At 32.7% G+C, this 23,265-nt stretch overlaps 2 protein-coding genes and 1 pseudogene across 8 annotated transcripts; 2 read left to right on the top strand and 1 right to left on the bottom strand.

The window, feature by feature from the left end:
• Positions 1-1,612: 1,612 nt before the first annotated feature.
• On the top strand, positions 1,613-2,839 carry LOC111281808 (homoserine kinase pseudogene; annotated as a pseudogene).
• Positions 2,750-7,952, bottom strand: LOC111281806 (monosaccharide-sensing protein 2-like). Of its 4 annotated transcripts, XM_022869496.2 has the most exons (7): positions 7,690-7,859; positions 7,539-7,553; positions 7,305-7,439; positions 6,450-7,016; positions 5,069-6,012; positions 4,326-4,513; positions 2,750-3,400 (listed from the first exon to the last, which is right to left on the bottom strand). In XM_022869496.2, exons 3-7 carry the CDS (start codon positions 7,381-7,383, stop codon positions 2,956-2,958), a joined length of 2,223 nt encoding a protein of 740 aa, XP_022725231.2. In that variant the 5' UTR covers positions 7,384-7,439; positions 7,539-7,553; positions 7,690-7,859; the 3' UTR covers positions 2,750-2,955. The 4 variants fall into 4 exon arrangements, with proteins under 4 accessions (XP_022725231.2, XP_022725233.2, XP_022725230.2 ...); XM_022869498.2 differs by lacking the exons at positions 7,539-7,553; positions 7,690-7,859 and adding an exon at positions 7,909-7,952; XM_022869495.2 differs by lacking the exon at positions 7,539-7,553 and having other exon boundaries at positions 7,690-7,933.
• An 8,743-nt stretch (positions 7,953-16,695) lies between these two features.
• On the top strand, positions 16,696-21,680 carry LOC111282520 (mitochondrial phosphate carrier protein 1, mitochondrial-like). 4 transcript variants are annotated; one of them, XR_016342485.1, is made up of 7 exons: positions 16,696-17,205; positions 18,516-18,865; positions 18,941-18,984; positions 19,674-19,888; positions 19,980-20,104; positions 20,380-20,553; positions 20,968-21,680. XR_016342485.1 is itself a non-coding variant. In XM_089761501.1 (6 exons), exons 1-6 carry the CDS (start codon positions 17,068-17,070, stop codon positions 20,981-20,983), a joined length of 888 nt encoding a protein of 295 aa, XP_089617627.1. In that variant the 5' UTR covers positions 16,696-17,067; the 3' UTR covers positions 20,984-21,678. The 4 variants fall into 4 exon arrangements, 2 of the variants coding, with proteins under 2 accessions (XP_089617627.1, XP_022726367.2); XR_016342484.1 differs by having other exon boundaries at positions 20,380-20,595; XM_089761501.1 differs by lacking the exon at positions 20,380-20,553 and having other exon boundaries at positions 20,968-21,678.
• The last annotated feature ends 1,585 nt before the right edge of the window (positions 21,681-23,265 follow it).

The following is a 23,265-nucleotide window of genomic DNA, read 5'->3' as shown; positions in this document are numbered from 1 at the left end:
GGGTCGGATCTAGAGTGCGGATCAGCACGCAGGTTAGTAGGTCGACATGAGGATCCTAGGCCTTTAGAACGGCATCGTTTTGACACAGTATAAAAGCCCAAACCTTTTGTTTTTCCTTGGAACCGCCTCAACCTTCTTTTTCTCTAGCTTCTTTTCCTCTCTCGCCTCTCTTTAGAAACCCAAACTTGGTCACCAGAAACTAAGTTTGATCATCGATTTTTGAAAAACTAATCGAAATTTGATCGAAAACTTCAAACTTCACTGAAAAATTCAAACATTCAAACAAAAAACCCAAATTTTTCTAGATTTTTTCAGAAAACTCTCCTCTTTCAAATTTTTTTAAGGATTCCAAACAATTTTGCTTTTCACCAAACTCAAAAATTCAACTATCAACTAATCCTATAACATAATCGTCCAAATAGTAGCCAAACCCAAAATCTTTCCCCTTTTCTTCCTTACCTCTCTATGTAATTTAGGAATTCATATATTGGGTTCATTTAACACAAATTTAAGGATTTAACAACGTTAATCTATGCCTGCATTATGGGATTTTATTGTGATCACTGATTCCACTAATTTTGGTTTCCAATAAAGCCAATCCTCTTTGCTTGATTCACATACAGGATTTCAACAAGCTTTTGTTGATATGCTTTCTTTTTGTGAATGAAAGAAATAATAATAATAATAATAGTAATAATAAGAACAAAAATAATAATAATATTGGGCTCAAAGCCTGTATTTAATGAATCATATTTCCAAACAAAAACGGGTGTCTATAATCACGAGGAGTATCTTGCTCTCTTACTGTAATGCCTCAGGTCAGATTACATAAGGGCAAGGGATAATAGTTTTGAGCAGGCAAAAGTCAACTGGACTTAGAGAACCGCCAATGCATCTGCATACTGGTTGACTGGGTTGCAAAACAGTTTGGGAGGCAGGATCCATTTGGAGAGATGACGAGATATATTGAATATAGAAATGACAGTCATAATTAAAAATATTTATTTTTCAATTTCACACTAAGACTGTTCTAGGTGGGGCGGTCAACTGCCGAGGGAGGAGAAAACCATTGGAGTAGCAGTGCAGTTGGGGTAGGGTACTATCTAGATGTATCACATTTTGCATTTGGAGTAGCAGTGCAGTTGGGCTGCTATCCAAAATATTGCATTTGGTTTGGGACTCCAATTCCCTTAAATATCACTGTATCGGAGGTGTGATGAAATTCAAACGGATCCTTACTGTTTATCCGGGATAAAGGTTGGCTGCCTGCCCCGACTCCTGATCAGTAAAGAGTGATAACCCTTGCTATGCTGGTGCTGGTTTTTATTGAGCAATAGAATCCTACATGTTTTGATGGCCCTATAAACCCAATTTGAAGCCGTCTTTACGTGAGTGAATATGAGTAGATTAACACTAACAGTAGACAGCAGTAGCAGCTGTAGTAGAAGCAGTATATTTTATTTTTAATGTAATTTTTTAAGTTTAATGCCCCGTGTCTCTCTCAATCTAAACAAGAAAGAATCCAAAAACACACCAGCCCACAACTGCCATTGGTGACACTGTTCCCTCTTTCTCCTTACACTAAAATTTCCCACATTTACAACATTTCCCGATGGCAATTTGATTCCAAATTCAACCCCTATAAAACCCATCAACCTACCTCCATCCACAAGCAAAAGAGTCCCCATTTTTAGATGCATCACCACTAATACAGAGCCTGAGCCCATCTTCACTTCCGTCAAGTCCTTCGCCCCTGCCACGGTAGCCAATCTCGGCCCAGGATTTAACTTCCTCGGCGCTGCCGTCGATGGCCTTGGCGACTTCGTCTCCCTCAGCATCGACTCTTCTGTCCGCCCTGGTCACTTGTCCATCTCAGAAATCTCTGGATCCTCTAAACTCTCCCACAACCCTCTCTTCAATTGCGCCGGTATCGCCGCCATCGCCACCATGAAAATGCTCAACATTCGCTCGTTTGGCCTTTACCTCAAACTTGAAAAAGGCTTACCTTTAGTCAGCGGCCTCGGTTCCAGCGCCGCCTCCGCCGCTGCCGCCGCTGTGTGGCGGTCAACGAACTCTTCGGCGCCAAACTCGGAGTCGACCAGCTTGTTCTCGCCGTATTAGAATCCGAAGCCAAAGTTTCAGGTTATCACGCTGATAATATCGCTCCGGCAGTTTTGGGAGGTTTCGTCCTAATCAAAAGCTACGATCCTCTAGAACTTAAACCCTTAATTTTTCCCCCCTAATCAGGAACTGTTTTTCATTTTAGTTAGCCCGGAATTCGAGGCCCCCACGAAGAAAATGAGGGCGGCTTTGCCCGCGGAAATCGGGATGCCACAACACGTCTGGAATTGTAGTCAAGCGGGTGCACTGGTAGCTTCGGTATTGGAGGGTGACGTGGCAGGGTTGGGGAAAGTGGTGTCGTCGGACAAGATCGTGGAGCCGAAACGGGTACCGTTGATTCCGGGGACGGAAGGGGTGAAGAAGGCGGCGATCAAGGCTGGTGCTTTTGCGTGTGCGATTAGTGGGGCGGGGCCGACGGCCGTAGCTGTGATTGATAATGAAGAGAAGGGGAAGGAAATTGGGCAACGAATGGTGGAGGCGTTCCTAGAAGAAGGGAATTTGAGGTCGGTGGCAATGGCTAAAAGGCTTGATCGAGTTGGTGCTAGGCTTATTGACAGTGTTCCCAGATGAATTTTTTTTTTTTTTTTGGTGCGTGTGTGTATGTGTGTGAGGAAAGCTTTCAATCAAATTATTAGAGACATGAACATTTGGTTTTGTTTTCACTAGTTGTAGCCAAATATGAGCTTTTGATGAATAAAGCTTCAACTTCATGGCAAAATCTTCTTTTTTTCGACATAAATCAAACTGCCTAGTCGATAACACTAGGGAAAAATGGAAAGACGGAGAAAATTTCAACACCCCTCAAAACTTTCAATATCCAACAAAACAACCAACTCAGTTGTTCTTGGCAGCCGCAACTTGCTTTGCACCAACGGAAAAGAATTCTGTAATGACTTCAAGAGGCATGCCTTTGGTTTCTGGTACTTTTAAGAAGACAAACACCCATGATATAACACACACGACTGCATACATACCAAACACACCAGCAAGACCAACTGATTTGAGCAGCACTGGGAGTGAATATGTGACAATGATGTCACAAATCCAAAATGTAAGGGCGCATATAGCAATGCAAATGCCTCGAACCCGCGTCGGGAAGATCTCGGCGCAGAGTATGTTTGGAATCGGCCCAAAACCCATTACAAAGAAACAGAAGTAGAGCACGACACTTATGGTTGAGATAGCTGCATGCACAACGTTCCCTATTGTCACAACACTTCCAATGACTAAGATGAGAAGAGATGTTATCAGGACTGGAATTGTGGTGAGTAGCAAACTCCTGCAACAGAGTAAGACAGGAACAATGATTTACCGGTGGAAAATTTGTAAATCAGCGTATCAATGTCAAATTTCTCTGCAACTTTAAATTAAGAGAGCTTCTACAATATTCTTTTTCGACTGGAATGGTTTGTAAGTCTTGTTGCAGCAACAGACTCAAACAACAATGTCAATGAGCAGGAACGTTAAATGCAACCAATCACCATGGTCAGCATCCACTGACCCAAACAAGACAAGAATGGACAGCCAAGGGTTAGGGAAGAGTTAACATTTCTTCCTAAGCGCTAACGCTGCTAAGAATAAACATATTTTTCAATTTGAATTTGGTAATACATGCAAAGACCTGCTTAATTTTGAGATATTACAAAAAAGTAAAAAAACTCGTATATTAACCACAGACTAGTCATACAATAAAAGATAAAAGCAGAAACACAACATTGAATATTAGCTGTACTACTACAGAAACTAGAATTCCTTTTGGCATTTCTCAGTTCTTTTTCACTATGTAAATTCCATTAAGGACTAGCTTATAGACTCGCCTTAATAGAGGATAAATTATTCTAACTTCGGTGGTTTTCCAAGGAAACCACATTGAACATAAGCCATTCAGCCAAATCTGACTCAACAGTGAAGCTTAAATTGTAGGCAAGGCATCGTTTAATGATATCACAAAATAGCAGTTACAAAACTAACCTCTTCTTTATCTATCCTATCAAATACACACTAGTAATTAACAAAATCCACCATCATAATATCGGCACATTTGAGACAATAACTACAATTACACCACCAGAAAGGTATAAGAATAAAGGTTAAGCAATTTCGACTCAACTAAAATTTTTAAATTCCACATGGCAACAGATATCTTGTGTTTCAGGTGAGACTTCTTATCATTCCAAAGGAACTCAAAAAGTAAACAAATTTACCTTCTACCAGCAATATCCATAAGCCGCATGGCAACAGCTATACTTGGAAGCATCAACAAGGTTGTAATACCACTGATAAGCAGTGATGCAGAAGATGAACTGATGCCCAAGTTAGAAAGAAGAACTCCAACTCCTGCCTGCTCAAGAATTTGGGGAGTGTAATATAGAACTCCATTTATACCAGAGAACTGCATTTTAAAAGGAAAGAGAAAAACGGATTGTCCATAAGCAAGTAAGGCAAAAGTGGAAAATAATTTTGCTACTATACTATACCCCACTGACAGTAGTGCATCAAGCACCACTACAGGATAAAAAGAGGTCGCAGGTGTTCCATTTGAAGAATGCTGTGTATGAGGCTACACAAGATTCTGATATCATAGCAAAAAAGTGGCTGTTTGTAGCAGCGGTTTTTAATCTCAGACAGTGTTGTTTGAAGAGCAAAAGGCAATGCCATGTGTTCTATTCCAGGAATGTTATTTCTGAAGGTTTAAACAACATTCTGATATCAAACCTAAAAGTATCTGTTCTATAAATTGCATCTAACCTCTGACTGATTCAATGTTCCTAGAATAGTAAAGCAGGCGGTAAAGCAGAGCCATAGGAAACCGATTTTAAAATGAGAAACAAGAACATAACAGAATACTTGATACTCGCATGCACAAGCTAGAAGGGTTATTTGAGCTGTTTTCTGGAAAGAGAACAAGCAGATCAATAAAGGATTATGATTAGGTTCTCCACATTACCTGCTGAAGTATTTGAATTCCAACCCCTACTACTAAAGCATGCTTGACTCCTGGTTCAAAGAGATCATTCCAACTTGGTCCCTTTGCAGTTTCAGCTGGATGAACCAAAGCTGGTCCAACCAGATGCTGCTTCATAAGCTCCTTGGAATAAAGAGCTGGCTGACTCACCAAAGCTGCAGCATGGACATACTCACTGTCTGTAGGGGCATCAGCACCGGGAAGAGAAACTAGTGACCCACGCCTAGATCCAGGCACACCCTCTTGGTGCAAATAAATTCTTTTGAATCCCCCTTCTTTTTTTCCATTTTGGCCTTCTTTTTCAGACCATTTCCATGCCAGCTGCCAACCACCACCGATCCCCATGCTACCAACTTGTTCTCCACCATTTGCTTGCATTAGACTATCATGTCTCAGGCTTGTAAGGCTTCCATGGGCAGTTGGAACCATGTCCTTCTCCAAACTGGTTGCCTGCCGTGAGATCAAAGGACTCTGCAAATTGCCATCAGAATCACCACCAGCACCATCAGATTGGTAGTCCTCGCCTTCTCTATCAACACTCTCCTCATCCCACTCTTCATTTCTGGCTTGATTTCCTCCCACACTGAACATGCTGCCGAAGTGTGGAAAAAGTGTGCTTCGCATACTTCCTGTTTCCGGAAGCTTCTCATGGACACTTCCAAAGAGGGTGACAAGAGGATCCACAAGACCAAGAGCACTCCGGTTAGCTAAGCTTCCATGCTGAGAAACAAGACCAAGAGTACTCCGTCCAGTGACAGGTCTAGCCACCCAGGAAAGACCTTCTTCAGGTCCATATAACTTGATTCGATCTTTATCAGCAGATGTATCATGGTCTTCAATGTCCTCATTGGCTGGACCAATTATGTACTCCTCTATGGATGTTTCACCTCCAACACCAAGTCCCTCAACTAGCAAAGCCATCTCACCTGTTCATTTAAATAATATCAGTACCATCCACAAGATGCATCATTATTCATCATATTGCAGCCCATGGTGGGCAGTACTTGCAATTTAAAACTTCTATCTAAAAAGGAAAAGCAGTCTCAAAAATTACATTATGTATCAGTTACCAAGAAGGATCAAATTAAAAAACACACACACACACACACACACACACATACAGACACAACATTTGACTGATTTTATTGTCAGATAAATTAATTTTACATAGATGGTTTTCTATTTACCTGTGTGTTAAGGGGGAGCAAATACTAATAACGTTTGACAAGTACCTATTTTGTGAGATCTGACATGCACACATGAACCAGATGTACACAACCACAATTTGGGTGGCAAGTGCAATATGCATAGTGTTAGTAAAACAACAACGCAATTTTAAAAGAGTGACTGCAGATGAACTAACCAGCAACATCTTCCCTGCCACGCAGCCTCTGCAGAACCTTTTTTGCCTCACTCATTCGCCCTTTGCTTACTAACCATCTCGGTGACTCTGGCAAGAAGAATACAGTTAATGCAAAATATACGAGGGAGGGAATAGAAAGAACTCCAAGCATTAATCTCCAATTTGGTAATGCCATTAACGACATTCCAAAAACCATGCAATATGACAGAAACATTCCGATGGAACCAGTAAACTGTGGAAGGGTATTCAACAACCCCCTTATTTCTGGTGGTGCAGTCTCAGATATGTAAACTGGGACCAGAGTTACAGCCAAACCAACTCCAAAGCCATCCAAAAGTCTTGCCAGAAGTAAGATATAAACATTAGGAGACCATAACATTACAAGACCACTAAGAAAATAAAGGAAAGATGAGATTATTAGCATGGGGCGGCGGCCTAGCCAGTCTGATATGCCTCCTGAGCACGTAGTGATGCAGGTGGCTCCAATAAGAGACATGGCTACAATCAGGCCTTCTATAGTTGGTTCGCTTTCCAATTTAAACTCTCTCTTTATGTACAAAACAGCACCTGCAGTGTAAAACACAAAGAGGATAATTAACTAGGGAATCTGAAGAGATAGCCAAACAAACACGTGTTTACATTGAATTAAAGAACTGTAAAAGTTAACTATTGAGCAGAGAAAACTCCACCAAGCCAATTAGATCATCAATTCAAATTTACACAGATCTTTGACATCTGAATGTTATCATATTAGTCCTAAAGACCGAATTTTCAATGTAGAATTTTATATATATATATATATATATATATATAGCAATTCATGAAATCAATGAAGAACTAAAAGGAGTAAATTACCTGCAATGGTGGCATTATCCCATCCTTGCAATAAGTTACCAATAGCTGCTGCAACAGCTACTAGCACTGCTCCACTCATTTTCACAAGAAACAAAAATTCCAATCCTCTCAACAGTGATCACTAAACTAAGTACCCTGAAAGTTAAACAAGACAATCCAGATCATGGATCAAAATAATTAAACCAGTTATACCATCTGAAGAGGTAACATATCACAGTTTCCGTACAGACAGACCATAATCACCATACCCTGAAAACAAAAACTTGTCTGCGTATTAAAAGAAATTAAACCCAAAATGGAAATAAACAAAAAGTACAAAAATCAAAGGCAATAAAACCCAGATGTCCATATCCAACATGAAACCAAAAAAAGTGGTTAACTTTACCTAGGGAAGCAAAGACAGATATGGCAGAAGCACCGTTGATAAGAGTTTCACGAATCATCAGATACAGAAAAATGATACTTGCCGTTGGGTTGATAAGATTTTTTTTTTTTTTTACCAAAATGAAATGCCAGATTAAAAAAAAAAAGGAAAGTGACCTCATGAACCAGAGCGAAAGGTTAAGGGAAACGAAAAGCCAAAACAGAGAAACAGAGGGTATGCCTTTGCAACCGTGCCACCTGCCCTCTCTCTAACCTGCACGTATTGGATTGTAGTTATTTGTCAATCTGTAAAATATCACTTCACTCGCTTTCCTTTGGTCTCATCAAAACAAAATTAAAATTTAAAAACACCCATAAAAAAAAAAAAAAAAAGGCAGAATTAGCTCTCAAGTCCTTTTAAGTCTTTTTTAAGTTTCTTGCTTGTTTAAAAAAGCCAGTATAACACTTATCAATTATGTAAAAATTTACTGTTTGCAAGTATAAATTTTATATAAATTTTTGATAAATTTTATTCGATTTTAAATTATGATTATTTAATTATATTATAACAATTATAAGTGATATTATCTTTAAAAAAAAATCAATTTGGTGAAGATTAATACTATGAAATATGTGAAAAAAAGAATAAAAAGATAATTTTTATTGGGAAATTTTTATTGGGAACTGTTTTTATACAATGTAAGTGAACTATTTAATAATGAAGAAGTGACCTTGAAGAATAATGGGTATTAATTTTTATGATAAAATACAGGAATAATCATTTAATTTTAAATAATAATATTACTAATGATGATTGCGTCAAGTAATGTACTTCCCTTGTGGGTCTTCCTTTTAAATGTTTAAAAAATTAAATTTTATTTATTGAAGTTAAAATTTTAATCTTTTATTAATAAAATACATAAATGTTGAGATGTACAATCAACTTTATCAGTAAATAAGTCCTTAAATTTGAAATATTATGTTTAATAAGTCTTATATTTAAAAAAAAAAATCATCAAGGGTTTATTTGATTTTTAATTAATTAACAAATTAGTTTATATGTTTAATTTAATTAATTAATTATTATTCAAAAATCTAATTTTTTATTATAATTATAATTTTTATCAATAAATTCAAAAAAAAACTTTTTTTATTTATAATCACAATGATGCTTATTATTTTTTTTATTTTCTTGCATTAAAAATTATGGCAAATATGTTTAGCAGTCCTTTCATTGATCATTTAAAAAAATGATTCAAAATCAAATTAAAGGTTAAAAGTATGTTCCAGTTGTTGGTGTGTATATAGGATTTTAGATTAATTATTGATTAATTACATAGCAAAGAAAAAATTAGTAGTGGGGTTAAAAAGAAATATAATAATTAGAGCCAAAGCCTATGTGTGCGCTTATAAGAAAAGGTTGTGAATCATTTTTATATATTTAATTTTTAATTATAATCGTTAAGGGGTATCTAGAATTATTTTTTATGATGTCATTAATATATTTAAAAAATAGTTTACGAATTTATTAATTTTATCAATAGAAAATATTCAGATAAAAATTTTGAAAGTGTTTAAAAAAAATTTTATGTTTAAATTTTTGAGATGTTTATAAGCATCTTAGCTTTACATTAAGATCTGTTTTTATAAATATTTTATTTAGTCTGAAATTTTAGTTAGATTTAAATTTTTATTTTTTTATTAATTTTTTATTTTGGTTATTTTTATGGATTTTATTGACCCAAAAAAAGGTTTGGGGGAAGAGTTGGGTTTAAAGAAAGATTGAAGTTCTTAAACTTGTTTTTAATTTAAAAGTCTTGCTTTGTCTATTAGACTTTCAGTTGGGATTGTAATACAATTAAATAGAAAAATGTATTAGCCCTAATTTTGGGAAAAAAGATTTAAAATAAAATTGGATTTAAACTTTAAGATTAACTTTTGGTGAGAATAGATTAGATTAATTCTCTTTAAATTTGGATTTTAACTTAAATAAGAATTAGTTTTTTATTTAAGCACAGGGAGGAAATAGGGGAAAGAAAAGTAAGATTTGGGAAAATAAAAATTAAAATCAGATTTAGGAAATTATTCTAAGAATTTTTTTAGATTGTACTTTGAAATTTTTGGTTAAATATTTTAACAATTTTCAATTTTTTTATTGATAATTCTAATGGTAGTTTGAAGTTTTCAAGGAATTTTTAAAGCTTCCAATGTTGGCAATGGATTTTTAAAGAGAGGTGAGAAATTTTTTAAAATTTTCAAAACGTTGAAGAATTTGGAAATTAGTTTCAATATAAGAAATTTTTTATTTATTTATAATTTGAAAAAAATAAAATTGAAATAAATTGTGATTTTCTTTCATGATTAATTATTTGTGATTACATGTATTAATTAAATTTTGTATTTGATTATTATATTTTTGTTTTTATGAATTTGACTATATATATTATCATATATTTATATGCAATTTTTTTAATAAAATATTTAATAAATTCAATGAGCAAAATAGATATGTTATTTGAATACTTGTGAGGTGAAAAAAAATTTTAAGCAATTGACTAAGGTATTGAAGAAAACTTTAAAATATTTTTAATATTTAAATATTCAAATTAACAAAAATAGTAAATAATAAGAATAAATTAAGAATATGTTAACTAAGACTAAAAAATACTTTAAGATTAATTGGTATCAATTTAAGAGTATTATGAGAGTACTATAACCTTCTTTACATATAATCAAATTTTCGAACTTAGTTTTATTTAGAATACCAAAACCTATTTTTTTTTTAAGGATCCTTAATCAAATTTAGGATTTTCTTAAATATGGTAGATTCATTAGGTAGTCAATTACATCTAGTTAAAAAAAAAATTAGTGACAACTCCATGCGTTGTGTCTAATAAGTTAGTTTTAGACTTATATGATATGACAACTTCTGATAACCATAACTCAAATTTTGGTGTCATATAGACAGACTTTTTTTTAGAAGAAACTAAATACATTGAAAAATAATAATAAAACTATCTAATAAGAGTCCATTTAGATAGACACTCAGATTAAAAATAAGTTAGTGTGTGAAATGTTCAATATGATTTTTAAAGTTAAAATTTTTTTAATATGATATCTTAACTATAAACTTGTTAACTAATATAGTCCTTGAAAGGTTGTTTGTCTATCATGCACCATCATTTAAAGTTAGTTATGTTAGGTGTGAATACCATATTAGTTAACAAATTTATAATTCAGATATTACATTATAAATTTTTAAAATTTAGATATCATATTTAGCATTTCTCTACAGTTTAAAGAGTTATTCTATTACAGGCTCAATTAGGTGGGTTAAATTGATTTTCTTGTATTGGGCTTATTTACTTTATTTTGTTTGTTAAAGCCTATGTCCTTCCAAGGCTCTTTATTTCCTCTTCAATTATCTCAGTCTATTGTTATGTTTGCAAGAAGAAAGAATGAGAATGGTTGCTATGCTCCAAAATTCTTATTATACTGCTATAAATTTTGTTAAGAGAATTACAAAAGGTAGTGGAATGGAATTGTATAGATGCTATTAAGAAATATAAAAAAAAAGGCTTATTTTCCTTTCCAACTTTCTTTTCTTTATTCTTCTTTTTCTTTCTATTAGAATAATATTTTAAGGCTGAGAAAATTCTTGATGCAACTAAGAATGAAGATTTCAAGGGTAGGTTTCTGAAATTAGAATAGTATTGTAACATCCCAAAGGGGTTTTGAATACCTAGTTTGGTTGAGGTATATTAAGGACATGAAGGAATAATTTGTCTAAAAAAAGTATGAAGATCTCGTGGCAAAATTGGTTGAGCTCAAACAATCAACCATTACAGCGTAATATTATAAAGATTTATTTGGCATTCTTAATCTCTTATAGCTATTTAATCAATATGCTTTAAGCATATTCATTAATAACCTAAAACCTAATATATCTAAATCCATCAAGTTGTTCAAATATAAATCCTTAACCCTAGCTTTAAACTTAGACAAACAAATTGAGTCCATTATTGATCCTATTTATAAGAAAAGCTATGTATCTCCATATCATCTTTTCCATTATAATATGCTACTACCAATAATATTCATACTAAAATTAATAACCTACTTCCATTGTTACCAACACCTAAAGCTCCATTAGATCTTAACTTATTACAAACCACCAATACAAAAATTGTTAACCAACACTAGATATAACCCATACTTTTCACAACAACACAAATAGTTAAAAAAACCATTACCTGAAGGCCTACACCAATTGAAATGAAGAAAAGAAAGAAAAAAGGATTATGTTATTGGTGTGGAGCTAGGTATACAATGGGCCATAAGTGTAAGAGGTCATAACTATATCAATTACTTGTTGATGATTGTGAAGAGGAGATGATAAATGAATTTTCTAATTTTGTAGACATTTTTGAAGTGTTGATGAGTGAAAAAGAAGGGGTGATCAATCAATTCTTTCTTTACATGCAATGCATGGTATTTCTAAATTTCAAACCATGAGAATACAAAAGAGTGGTACAAAGTCATGAGCTGATTGTGATTGTAAACTTCGAGAGCACCTACAATTTTATAGACTTAATAGTGGCTGAGGCACTAGGAGTATTCACTAGACATAACTATCAAGTTTGTGTAAGATTAGCAAATGGTGAAAGTGTGAAAACTGCAAAGTTATGTCAGAATTTGCTATGGTTAGTTATGGATTTAGCTTTCTCAGCAGATTTTATGGCTTTGTCTTTGAAAGATTGTAACATCGTTTGGAAGTTAAAATGGTTAATAACCTTAGGGCTATATTAAAGGATTTATTAGCCTTAACTATGTAGTTTCAGCACAAGAATCAATGGAAAAAACTTCAAGGAATACAATATGAATTGTTAGATATGAATAATGAGAAGCAATTTTTCAAACTTTCATAATCGTTAACTGTTGGTCCTATATACTACCCTTACACCTTGACATTCATTTCCAACCATCATATGCAATTGAATACTATTACCAGGACAGTAGTTAATCAACTTAGTATAATTCTAAAAGATGAGATCAAGAAGAAAGACAAGGTAGTTGTTGAGTTCAAGACTTGGCTTGCAATTGCAGCATTAAAAATAGTTAAAGTAAATGCCTTGGCCAAGACAATAGTCGAGCAACAGGATAAAATTGCAGAAGGTTGTTGCTACCTGGTGGAATTTTCATCACCATCGTGCCATAAAATGTCACATATGGTGGTGAAATTCACCTTAGTGTTTTAAATATTGTTCATGGTATAGTCATGCCTGATTTAAACAAGGATGCCATTTTAAATGCTTTAAAGATGGCAATGGATCAAATAGAGGCGAGTTTTTACTCGAACTGATTTCAACTCCAACTTAGACTTTTAATATTCACACTCAACCCAACATCAAAATATTATTTTTTCTTACCTAATTAATATATTCATAAATTGCAACTGATCCAAAATTAATTTAATAATTTTAATTTTGTATAATATTCATAAAATATTTTTTAATATAAATTACATCTTAATTGTACATTAATATAGTATTTTTATTAAGTCAATATATTAATTAAAATATTAATTAATAATTTTATTCATATAATATATATGCAAATATAAAATTAAATAAATAATAAAAATATATATATTTTGTGTGTATATATATATATATTTATATATATATATATGAGTCAGGTCAAAACAATATATTTTAAAATTCAACTTTCATTTAAACATAATTTTAGAAAAAGATTTAACCCACCTCTGACCTGACTTTTGATTTTTTAAAAAAATTGCCTTTATCAAATCAGAGTAAGTCAAAATCCTTCAAGTACCCTAGCTTTAATTATTACTGATTTTAGTTTTATTGGATAAAAGGGCATGGCACTTAGCATAATAGTCTTTGTTAATGACTCAGAATCATGGGAGTAAAAACTAATAGAACATGTCACAACTTTTACAATTAATGCTGAAAACAGAACCTGATGTAGACCTTGGTCCAATGATTCACAAACAGGTTAAGGGACGAATATGTAAATTAATCCAATCTAAAGTTTTGAACCATTTTTTGTACTTAATGTGTGTAGCAAATATATTCAAATGTGTTGCCACTCATCAAAAACAATATACCGCTTACACAACTAAGGATTATAACAATATAAGCATAGTTAGGCTTCAAGCTAGTTACATGTTTCCTGTACATTGGCTAAAATATCCAAATACATAAGTGATAAGTCTTGGGATTGGTGATACTCAAATTTTATTACTTTTGCAAATGTTACAAAATCTCATGCATTGTGTACACTAAAGGATTATGACGGTTATGGAGCTAAACAAGGTGAAAAAACTTTCAGATAACCACTTGCTTCAACATTTTATAACAACCTTGGCATTGAAGAAGATGATATATTTATCTCAAATGGTGCTAAATATGCTATATCACGCCTTTAAGTGCTCCATGTGATATTCCTAGCTTTCATCTTTGAGGACAAGGATGCTCTACTTGGTGGGATTATTGTTATAGGTTCAATTACTTAGGTTAAGTTATTTACTTGTTTTAGGCTTATTTATTTTATTTTTATTTGTTAAAGTCTTTGTCCTTTCAAGGTATTTTATTTTTTCTTCAATTATCTCAATCTGTTGTTATATTTGTAAGGAGAGAACAAGAATGGCTGTTGTGCTCTGAAATTCTTGATATCTAATTGTGAATTTTGTTAGGAATATTAGAAATGGTAGTGGAATGGAATTGTACAGATGCTATTGAGAAATATAAAAAGAATTCATTCTCTCTTCCCAACTTTCTCTTCCTTATTTTTCTTTTTATTATAGAATTTTGGAATTTTTTCTCTTTTTTTTTCTACATTTCTTCTTGATAACTTTCATTTTTGTTAAACAAATTTTGGTTTACATCACATTCATGACATTAACCCATTGAAAATAGTGTTAACTGTGATACTAATTACTATCACAATGAAATTAAATTAATAATAAAAATATATATTTAGATGCAAATGCAATGATGGTGATGAAATTAGATATGAAAGTTGATTACTCAACAAAAAATAAATAATTACCATGCTTGGTGCTAAGTATCCAACTCAAAACCAATTAATAGTAAATGAAGGGGCTCAACCTGAATATAAGACTTTGAGATGTTGAAAATTTATTAGATGTGGGATAATCCATTTTAAAAGGCCCCTATCACATATAAACGAAGATGAAAAAACCTTTCTACATACAATCAGGAAAAGGTAACAGAAAAAAATCTTAACTCTGATACCATGTTAAGCATTGAATTTAAAACCAATTGACAGTAAGTGAAGGAGCTCAACCTAAATATAAGACTACAAGATGTTAAAAATTTATTAGATGTAAGATAACAAACTTTAAAAGGCCCCTAACCTGAATATAAAACTATAGCATGTTAAAAATTTATTAGATGTGGGATAACCCATTTTAAAAGGCCCCCATCACATGCAAACAAAGATGGAAAAAACCTTTCATGTGATAATTAGAAAAGGGCAATGGAAAGAAAATCTTGACTCTGATATCATGTTAAGCATCCAACTTAAAATCAATTGGTTGTAAGTGGAGTGGCTCAACTTGAATATAATACTATAAAAAATTTGATATTTATTAGATTTGGGATAACACCATACTAATAGGCCCTCATCACGTGTTGGTAGAGATAAAAGAAACGGATTATATGATAAATTATGACAGGGCTACGAAAAAAAATCGTGGTTCTGATACTATGTTAAGCATCCAACTCAAAACCACGATTTCTTTTCACAGTCATTTTCTAATTTATTAGTAGTAGGTTTCTTCCATCTTCGTCTACACGCGATGTGGATTTGTTAGTGTGGTGTTATCCCAAATCTAATAAATATCAAATTTCTTATAGTCTTATATTCAAGTTAGATCCCTTCATTTAGAACTAATTGATTTTAAGTTGGGTATTTAATACCTAAAAATGAGGCAGTTGAAAGTCTGATAAAAAATAGTCGACTAATGTAATTAAAAAATATTTTTATTTCAATTTTATATTAAAATAATCGAATGATTTAAACAAAGAAGTCCACAGCCTAAAATCTAATAAACCATTGGATCTTTTTCCCTCTAATTGCCAAGTAGAGAAGCAGTTAAATTAAAACCTTCAACTACATTGTTAAAGATATAATCTAAATGTACTTCATAATGCAGTTGAAAGAAAAAAAAAAGTGTAATAAACCATTGGATCTTTTTCCCTATAATTGCTAATTAGAGAAGTAGTTAAATTAAAACCTTCAACTACATTGTTAAAGATATAATCTAAATGTACTTCACAATGTAGTTGAAAGAAAAAAAAAAAAAAAGCTTGAATACCATCTCATCAAAGGTGGGATGTGATACGAGGACTTGGAAATGGCCATGAGAAAATCTTTCTAACTTATGCTTTTAGGAGATTTGATCATCCATTAAATCAATTAAATTAAACTATTTTTTTTTCTTTTTGCCTCTAGTTTGTTTGCCCCTAGTAGAGTTTCGTTTTTATCTTTTAGAATTTTCTTTCATACCTTCCCAATTTTATATTTTATTTTAAAAATTTATTCGAATCTTGAAATGAGCTAGTGGGGTTTTATGAAGGCATGAGAGTGGTCCATCTCTTTGTAACTTAAATTGTTTAAGAGACAAATGAACTTATTTTGATGGATTAAATAAGGGAATAATGCCTAGTCATCTTGTCTTTGTTGCTTAATAATTCAAATTTGACGTTTCCTAATTTGTCATGGTATGAACAACGACTGCACGAATAATTTCTATTTAGATTATAAAATCATTTTTAGTAAGGAAACTGTACCTAGAATATTAGTTGGGGCCTGGGCTAAGAAGAAAATGCCCCGAACTTCAAGGAAAAAGGTTGGAAAGCCCAACTGAAATAGACATCCAAAGCCCAATATAAATGGGGCTTACATTTCTCTTCAAACCCAACTAGGCCAACAATTCTCAGTTGATCCTATACTAGTTATGGTAACCTGGTTAGGGCTTCTGGTAGCCTCGTTGGGCTTCCCCGTCTTTCCTTATTTAACTCCATGATCCACTTTTTGGTTAACCTGACAGCATCTGCCGTCTCTCACCTTTCAAAGGTAAGCGACCCCGTATTTTCGAACTGTAATCGTGGAACTGTTCCAAGCAATAAAAAAAAAAAAGGGGGAAAAGCAGAAGTTTTTAGTCATGGCAGCCTAATATTCTTTCAAACCATAGTAAAGTACGATAAACGCACTCCTTCATTCCCTGAATGTCACGGCATTTTTGCTTCTAAAAAGCTGAGAGAAATGTGGGTTTTTGTTTCTCTTTTCTAGTTTCTCCTGAATAGAACAGTTTGGCAGTGAGAGTTAGTTGTAAAAGAGGAAAAGGATGAAAAGGCTTGAACGGAGGTTTTGTGAGGAGTTTTCACCTGGATATTATGGGATTTGTACTGTTGGAGGAATGCTTAGTGCTGGGACTACTCACCTTTTTGTTACACCTCTTGATGTCTTGAAAGTAAATATGCAGGTGGGATCACTATGATTCTTTTTTATTTTCTTTTTAAACTGTTAAATATGATGATCTGAGTTGTTTTTTTTTTTTAAAAGAATGTATTTGAGCTTTGAGGTTTTGAGTAATGCTGACTTGCTTTTTACTTGTGCTTGTATTTGTTTGTGTATCACCCGCTGCCCATATTTTTCTTGTGGACTTGTGGCTGCTGTTTGGTCTTGCTATATATTGATTGGTTTCTTAAAAATACTTAGAATATGTTAGAAAATTATGAGAAAATAAAAATAATAACAAGAAATATGATTTTGAGATGTGAAAAATATTATTTTAAAAGTAATTATGCTTATAGGTTAATAAAGTTTTAAAATTCTCAAATTAGAAGTGCTGAAATTGGTCTAACAAAAATATTTATTTATAATAAACGAAAAATCACAAAATTCTTATTTAAAAAGTCATGACAATTTGTATAGTTATGTTTTCTTGTTTAAAACAAACTTAATCAGACAGTCATTTTTTTTATTCAAACATATTTATTCAGACAATTATATTTTTCTATTCAAGCATGCTTATTCAGAATAAAAATAGTATTTTATTAATATTTAAAATTTTAAAAATTAAATAAAATATAAATTTATTTATTAATCCAAATGCCCAAGTGCTTAATCTTTTGACTTTTAAAATTATTTAATCCATTAAGAAAACATCTAGTAAATCCAAATGACTTGATTTATTCCAACACTTAGATTAGTTACTTAATACACAAGTAATCTCTTTTAAACTACATATAAATTATCTTTCTATTCAATATATCACATTTTAAACTACCAACAGATGTAAGGCTAAATACTAACTTTTCCCTTTTGGCTACACATTTCTTACATATTCTGTAAGTTAGCAGCTAGTGAGAAGACAATGAGATTGCCAAATTGTTTTCTTGATTACTTAGAAAACTTTATTGCGCTTGGTCCAGTTTGGAAGATGGAAATTCTTCCTGAATTTGAGAGTGAAGGAGAAGGGTGTGTGGAACAGAAACTTTTAAGAAGGGGAAGTCTTGGAATATCCATCAAGGAAAGAGTTCTGCTGTTAGTTTGCTTGCTATGGTATAATCAGTTTATATAGCAGCAGGGAAATTAAATTCTTAGATGTTATTTTAACACATCTTTGGATGCTTTACCTTTATTATGGTACTTCGGTTGTCTTAAAAAATAGAAACACCATGTGTGTTTTAACTGCTTCGTATAGTTCATTGCACTTCTTGATCTCCTAAGTTTCCCTCCTTCCTTTATTCTTTGTAGGCTACTCATCTAATTATTTGATTTTTTCTTTAGGTTAATCCGATCAAGTATAGCAGCATTTCATCAGGGTTCTCTGCCCTTTGGAGAGAGCAGGGGCCATCTTCTCTTTGGAGAGGTTGGTCTGGCAAGTTCTTCGGATATGGTGTTCAAGGAGGTTGCAGATTTGGTCTTTATGAATACTTTAAGGGGCTTTACTCCAATGTTTTGGTAGATCAAAACAAGACTTTCATATTCTTTCTCAGCAGTGCATCTGCTCAAGTATTTGCTGATGTGGCTCTCTGTCCTTTCGAAGCCATTAAAGTTCGTGTTCAGACAGAGCCCACTTTTGCGAAGGGTTTGGTTGATGGATTTCCAAAACTTTATAAAACTGAAGGGCTTACTGGGTACGCTATACTAATGCCTGAACCTTTTCTGCTTTTCCTTTGTCAGTGATGTTTATCCATTTCAATTTGATGCAGCTTCTACAAGGGACTTTGTCCACTTTGGGGCCGCAATCTTCCATGTAATGTTAATACTTTGCTGCGCATTTAGAATTTTCAGTTGATTGTTCCTAGAAAAGAATTTAAGATGTGTTTACTGGTGGTTATTGCCCAGGAGGGCCTTTCTAGTCTATCTTGATATTCACTCTATTAGCTTGTAAGCTTATGTCGACAAATTCTGATTTGCAAATATTATGCTTGTCATTTATGATTTCTGTATCCTCTCATTATTATATTAGTAATAACTTACTAATGCATGCCTTGCTAATGCTTTCTATCTGTTTGAAGTTGGGATCGTGAGGTAGTTTGGCTAAATAGAGAAGATAACGAAAGTGACATTGCTTCTTGCTAGTCACTGGTTTTATGACCATACTCTTATGACACCTATGTCTCTTTTCTATATCTGGGTTTGAGCACATGATACATATAATAATCTTGCTTAGACATAGGAATTTAAGCACAAGGACTTTGACACTTTACCTTTCAGAATGAAGTTTAAAGTCAAGCTAGAATGCTTAGATTGTAGGCAAAAGGATATGTGCTCAGTTAACCTTCTTGTCAACAAGCAAGTAGCTACAAGGACATCTGAGATGTTAATCTTGACATACTACTTGCTTGCCTGTATATGTCTGTTTTGGCATGTATTGGAATTGTCAAGTCTAGTGCATTTTATATCTAATTCTGTTTCTTAATGTGATATTCTGATTGGCAGTCTCAGTGATAATGTTCTCAACATTTGAGCATTCAGTGGACTTTATCTATAGAAGTATCATTAAACAGAGAAAAGAAGATTGTTCCAGAGCTCAACAACTTGGTGTCACATGCTTAGCAGGGTATGCAGCTGGAGCAGTTGGTGCCGTAGTCTCTAACCCTGCTGATGTCATTGTTTCTTCTATTTACAACAAAAAGGCGGATAATGTGTTGCAGGTAGCACCTATGAGTAATGTTTTTCTTTGTCTTATTTGAAGTACAACAATTTAAAATGATTAATTGTGTTATTTGATATTGTAACTTTCAGGCTGTTAAAAAGATTGGGCTTGTTAATCTGTTTACTAGAAGTCTTCCTGTTCGCATAACACTCGTGGGACCTGTTGTTACCATGCAATGGTTTTTCTATGACACCATCAAAGTGCTATGTGGACTGTAAGTGTTTTCACTAACTCCAAATTCTGAAGTCATTAGAAGAAAGACTAGTATTAGGCTGCATTCAATTTTAGACGTAACAAATTTTGGTTTTCTGCTTCATGAATTTATAAATTATTATCAGAGGATTGAAGCATGAACTTGATTGTTCTTCAAGGATGTAATGTGGTTGTGGATATCTCCTTAGCATTGTGCAGTTCTCGAGTTAATGTTTAGTGCAATGATCACTTTCCTTTATTGTTATAGTCTTTCTTCTAACAAAGCGAATATCTTAGGCCTACTAGCGGAGGACTCAACAGACAATTACAAGAAGCTGATTTATCATCTTAACCTCTTTGGAGTAGAATCTACAATTCCATCAGGCCAAGTTCTGTAAACATCAAAAGTTAACAATCCCTGCAATTTGGGCGTATGATACATAATCATTCTGATCATGGAGATGTCAGAAGGTTATTTAAACCTATCTTAATGGGTACCAACTATTGTAAAAGGTTCAACATTGCCTTAAAATGATTCTTTCCATTGTTGAAAATGATACTCCCTTCCCCATCCTTCCCCTTCCTTTTATTTTTTATCTGGAGGGGTATCATACTTTGTTTTGTCACGAGAGAATTCTTATCAGACTTTCGTGTGACTAATAAATTGCTGTCATTGCTATAATTAAGGATTCTAATGACTCTTAACTTGTTGTATGACAGCATATTTAGTAGTTAATATTGCATGATCCTAGTTGACAGCTTATTTTGGCACATTGGTGTTTCTATCTTGGCTCTTCTCGTTTTTTTGTTCTTTATTTATATTTGGTTCAACATGAATTGTCTTTGTCGATTGCTATGGCATGATATGTGGCCTTGACTGGACAGGCTACACGCAACATAAACCAGCCAATGGAAATGGAAATCAGTTAAGCAACATCACTGTTTACTGAGGCGGAATGGGTGCCCGGTCTGCATGGCAAATACTTAGTAAGAGCCTCTAACAAAGATTATGTTTGGAAGGGCGATGGAGGGTCCAGTTCAACAAGGGCCAACTGGGAGCGCATTAAGTGGGAAATCTTGTGTATCAGTATATGTATTTTGTTTATAATTGTAATCTAATCAGACCATAATTGATCTTGGCCAATGCTATCATTATCTTTGCTTTAATTATCCTTACTAAATGTAGGTAGGGAAAGTGGAAGTGGAACTCACAAGTCACTTCCTTGAATTACAAAGTTGGCAGCCCACTTGCTGAGGGTAGAGATGACAGACAACCCAAAAGGCACAAAGTCTGTGCTTTATGTTTGAAAAAAAAAAAAAAGGGTCAAAGTAAACCAGTGCAAAAGAAATTTTGAGTATTAAATGTGGTAGAATCCAATGTATGCGAATGCAATTGGAAACAAACAGTAGTGGCAGCAGCCAGCTGCACGTTTTATATGGTTTGGAAATTATTTGCTTTCCGCGTCCACGTTCAGACTTATCTGACAAAAGCAAGGGCAATTTTTGTTCTATTTTTGGCCAAGAAACATAGAGCCGTGTCATATGCAAAACCCCAACATTCCTGCAAACTCCGGATGCAATTGATATGTTACTATCAAATCAGTCTATGTAACTTAATGCAATAGCTGTGGGTTCATCACTGACCCATATACTGCAGTAATTATGTACTTTCTTTCCCGGATAATTTAATTTTGTCTCAAGTCTGATAAGATTAATTTGAGTAAGATTAAAAATAATAATAAAAATTATTATAATTATAATTAAAAAAATATTATTTTTACAATTAAAAAAATTTTAATAAAAAATTTATATTAAATAAATTTTATTAAAATTAATATTTAAATTTAATTAATAATATAACGAAATCAATCGCATCGCATAAAAAATATGACGTGCTCAACTTGCTTGCCTCCGTGTTCTTTTCTATCCATCCTCTTCTGTTCTAGAGTTTCTGCTGTTTAGCCAAAACAAGAAAAACTATCAGGGGGTGAAATCTAGAGGATCAGTTCAGTTGCATTCACTTCATGTATCTTGGAACAATATGAAAAATAATATAAAACAATAAATGATTTAAAATTTTAATAAAAATTATATATAAATTAAAAAAAATATGTATTAAAATCAATTTGATATGATAAATTTTGTATTTTACATTTATTTAATATGAAGCAAATGTGATATAATAAACAAATTGTCATATCTTTACTTTTCTTTCTTTTTTACTAACAAAATCTTTTTAAGAGCAAGGAGAGTTTTCCAAAGAGAAGCTATTTAATAAAATTGGTTAAGAAATAATAAAATTATTTTGGGATCAAGATCAAATTATCATTGTATATTATAGATTAATATTGAAATATATTATTATATTTTAATTTCATTTAATTTTATCACAATATATATTAAATTTTATTTTTTAAAAAAATAACAAATTTGATGAACATTTGTCACTTACATTAAGGAAGGATTTCATAAAATATTTTAATTCCAACACAATTGTCCAAAAATATAATCTTATAGCTTTGAAATTATGGTGAAAAAAATTTATAAAATTAAAATATGGGGACAAAATTTAATATTAATTACAGTAAAATGACAACTTTGACTTTAACGTTTTTATCAAACTCGTTTCAACTTGACACTTGTACTAGCAAAACAAAAAGGAGTACTGCTCCTATTTTCTTTCTTTTTCTTTTTATTTTTATTTTATTTTATTTTTGTCAAAAGAGACAACTAATGACTCAGTCAAGAAGAAAATTGAATAAGATTACAAAATGCAAGATGTAATTTAAAAATTGCAAAAAAAAAAAAAAAAAAAAGAAAAAAAGAAAAAAGGAAAGAAGATAAAGTTTTGCGTGGTGTGCTAAGTTGGTTTGAGGCTCTTGACTTGGTCTCATCTCATGGAATGTATCTCTAACATTTTTTCATTGGGCATTAATAAGAAAAATTTTTCAACATCATGTCTTATGAACATGATTAAAATTGTTATTGGTTTAAACCCAATTGAGGGGGGAAATATTTATTTATTTTTTGGTTAGGCATATTTTAAATTTTGTTTTTATTTTATTTTTTATAATATTCATTTATGATTTTATTTTTTAAGTATTTTTGTAAAAATCAAATTGTAATTGATAATTTTTTTAATTAAAGGGATTAAATTCTTTGTAGGTGATAAATGCTTATCCT

This window comes from Durio zibethinus, chromosome 5 (assembly GCF_047325235.1).
Source record: "Durio zibethinus cultivar Kanyao isolate XHJ-2024 chromosome 5, ASM4732523v1, whole genome shotgun sequence".
NCBI classification, from domain to species: Eukaryota; Viridiplantae; Streptophyta; class Magnoliopsida; order Malvales; family Malvaceae; genus Durio; species Durio zibethinus.
The sequence above is the reverse complement of the archived record's forward strand: the minus strand, read 5'-3'. Positions and strand labels throughout refer to the sequence as shown.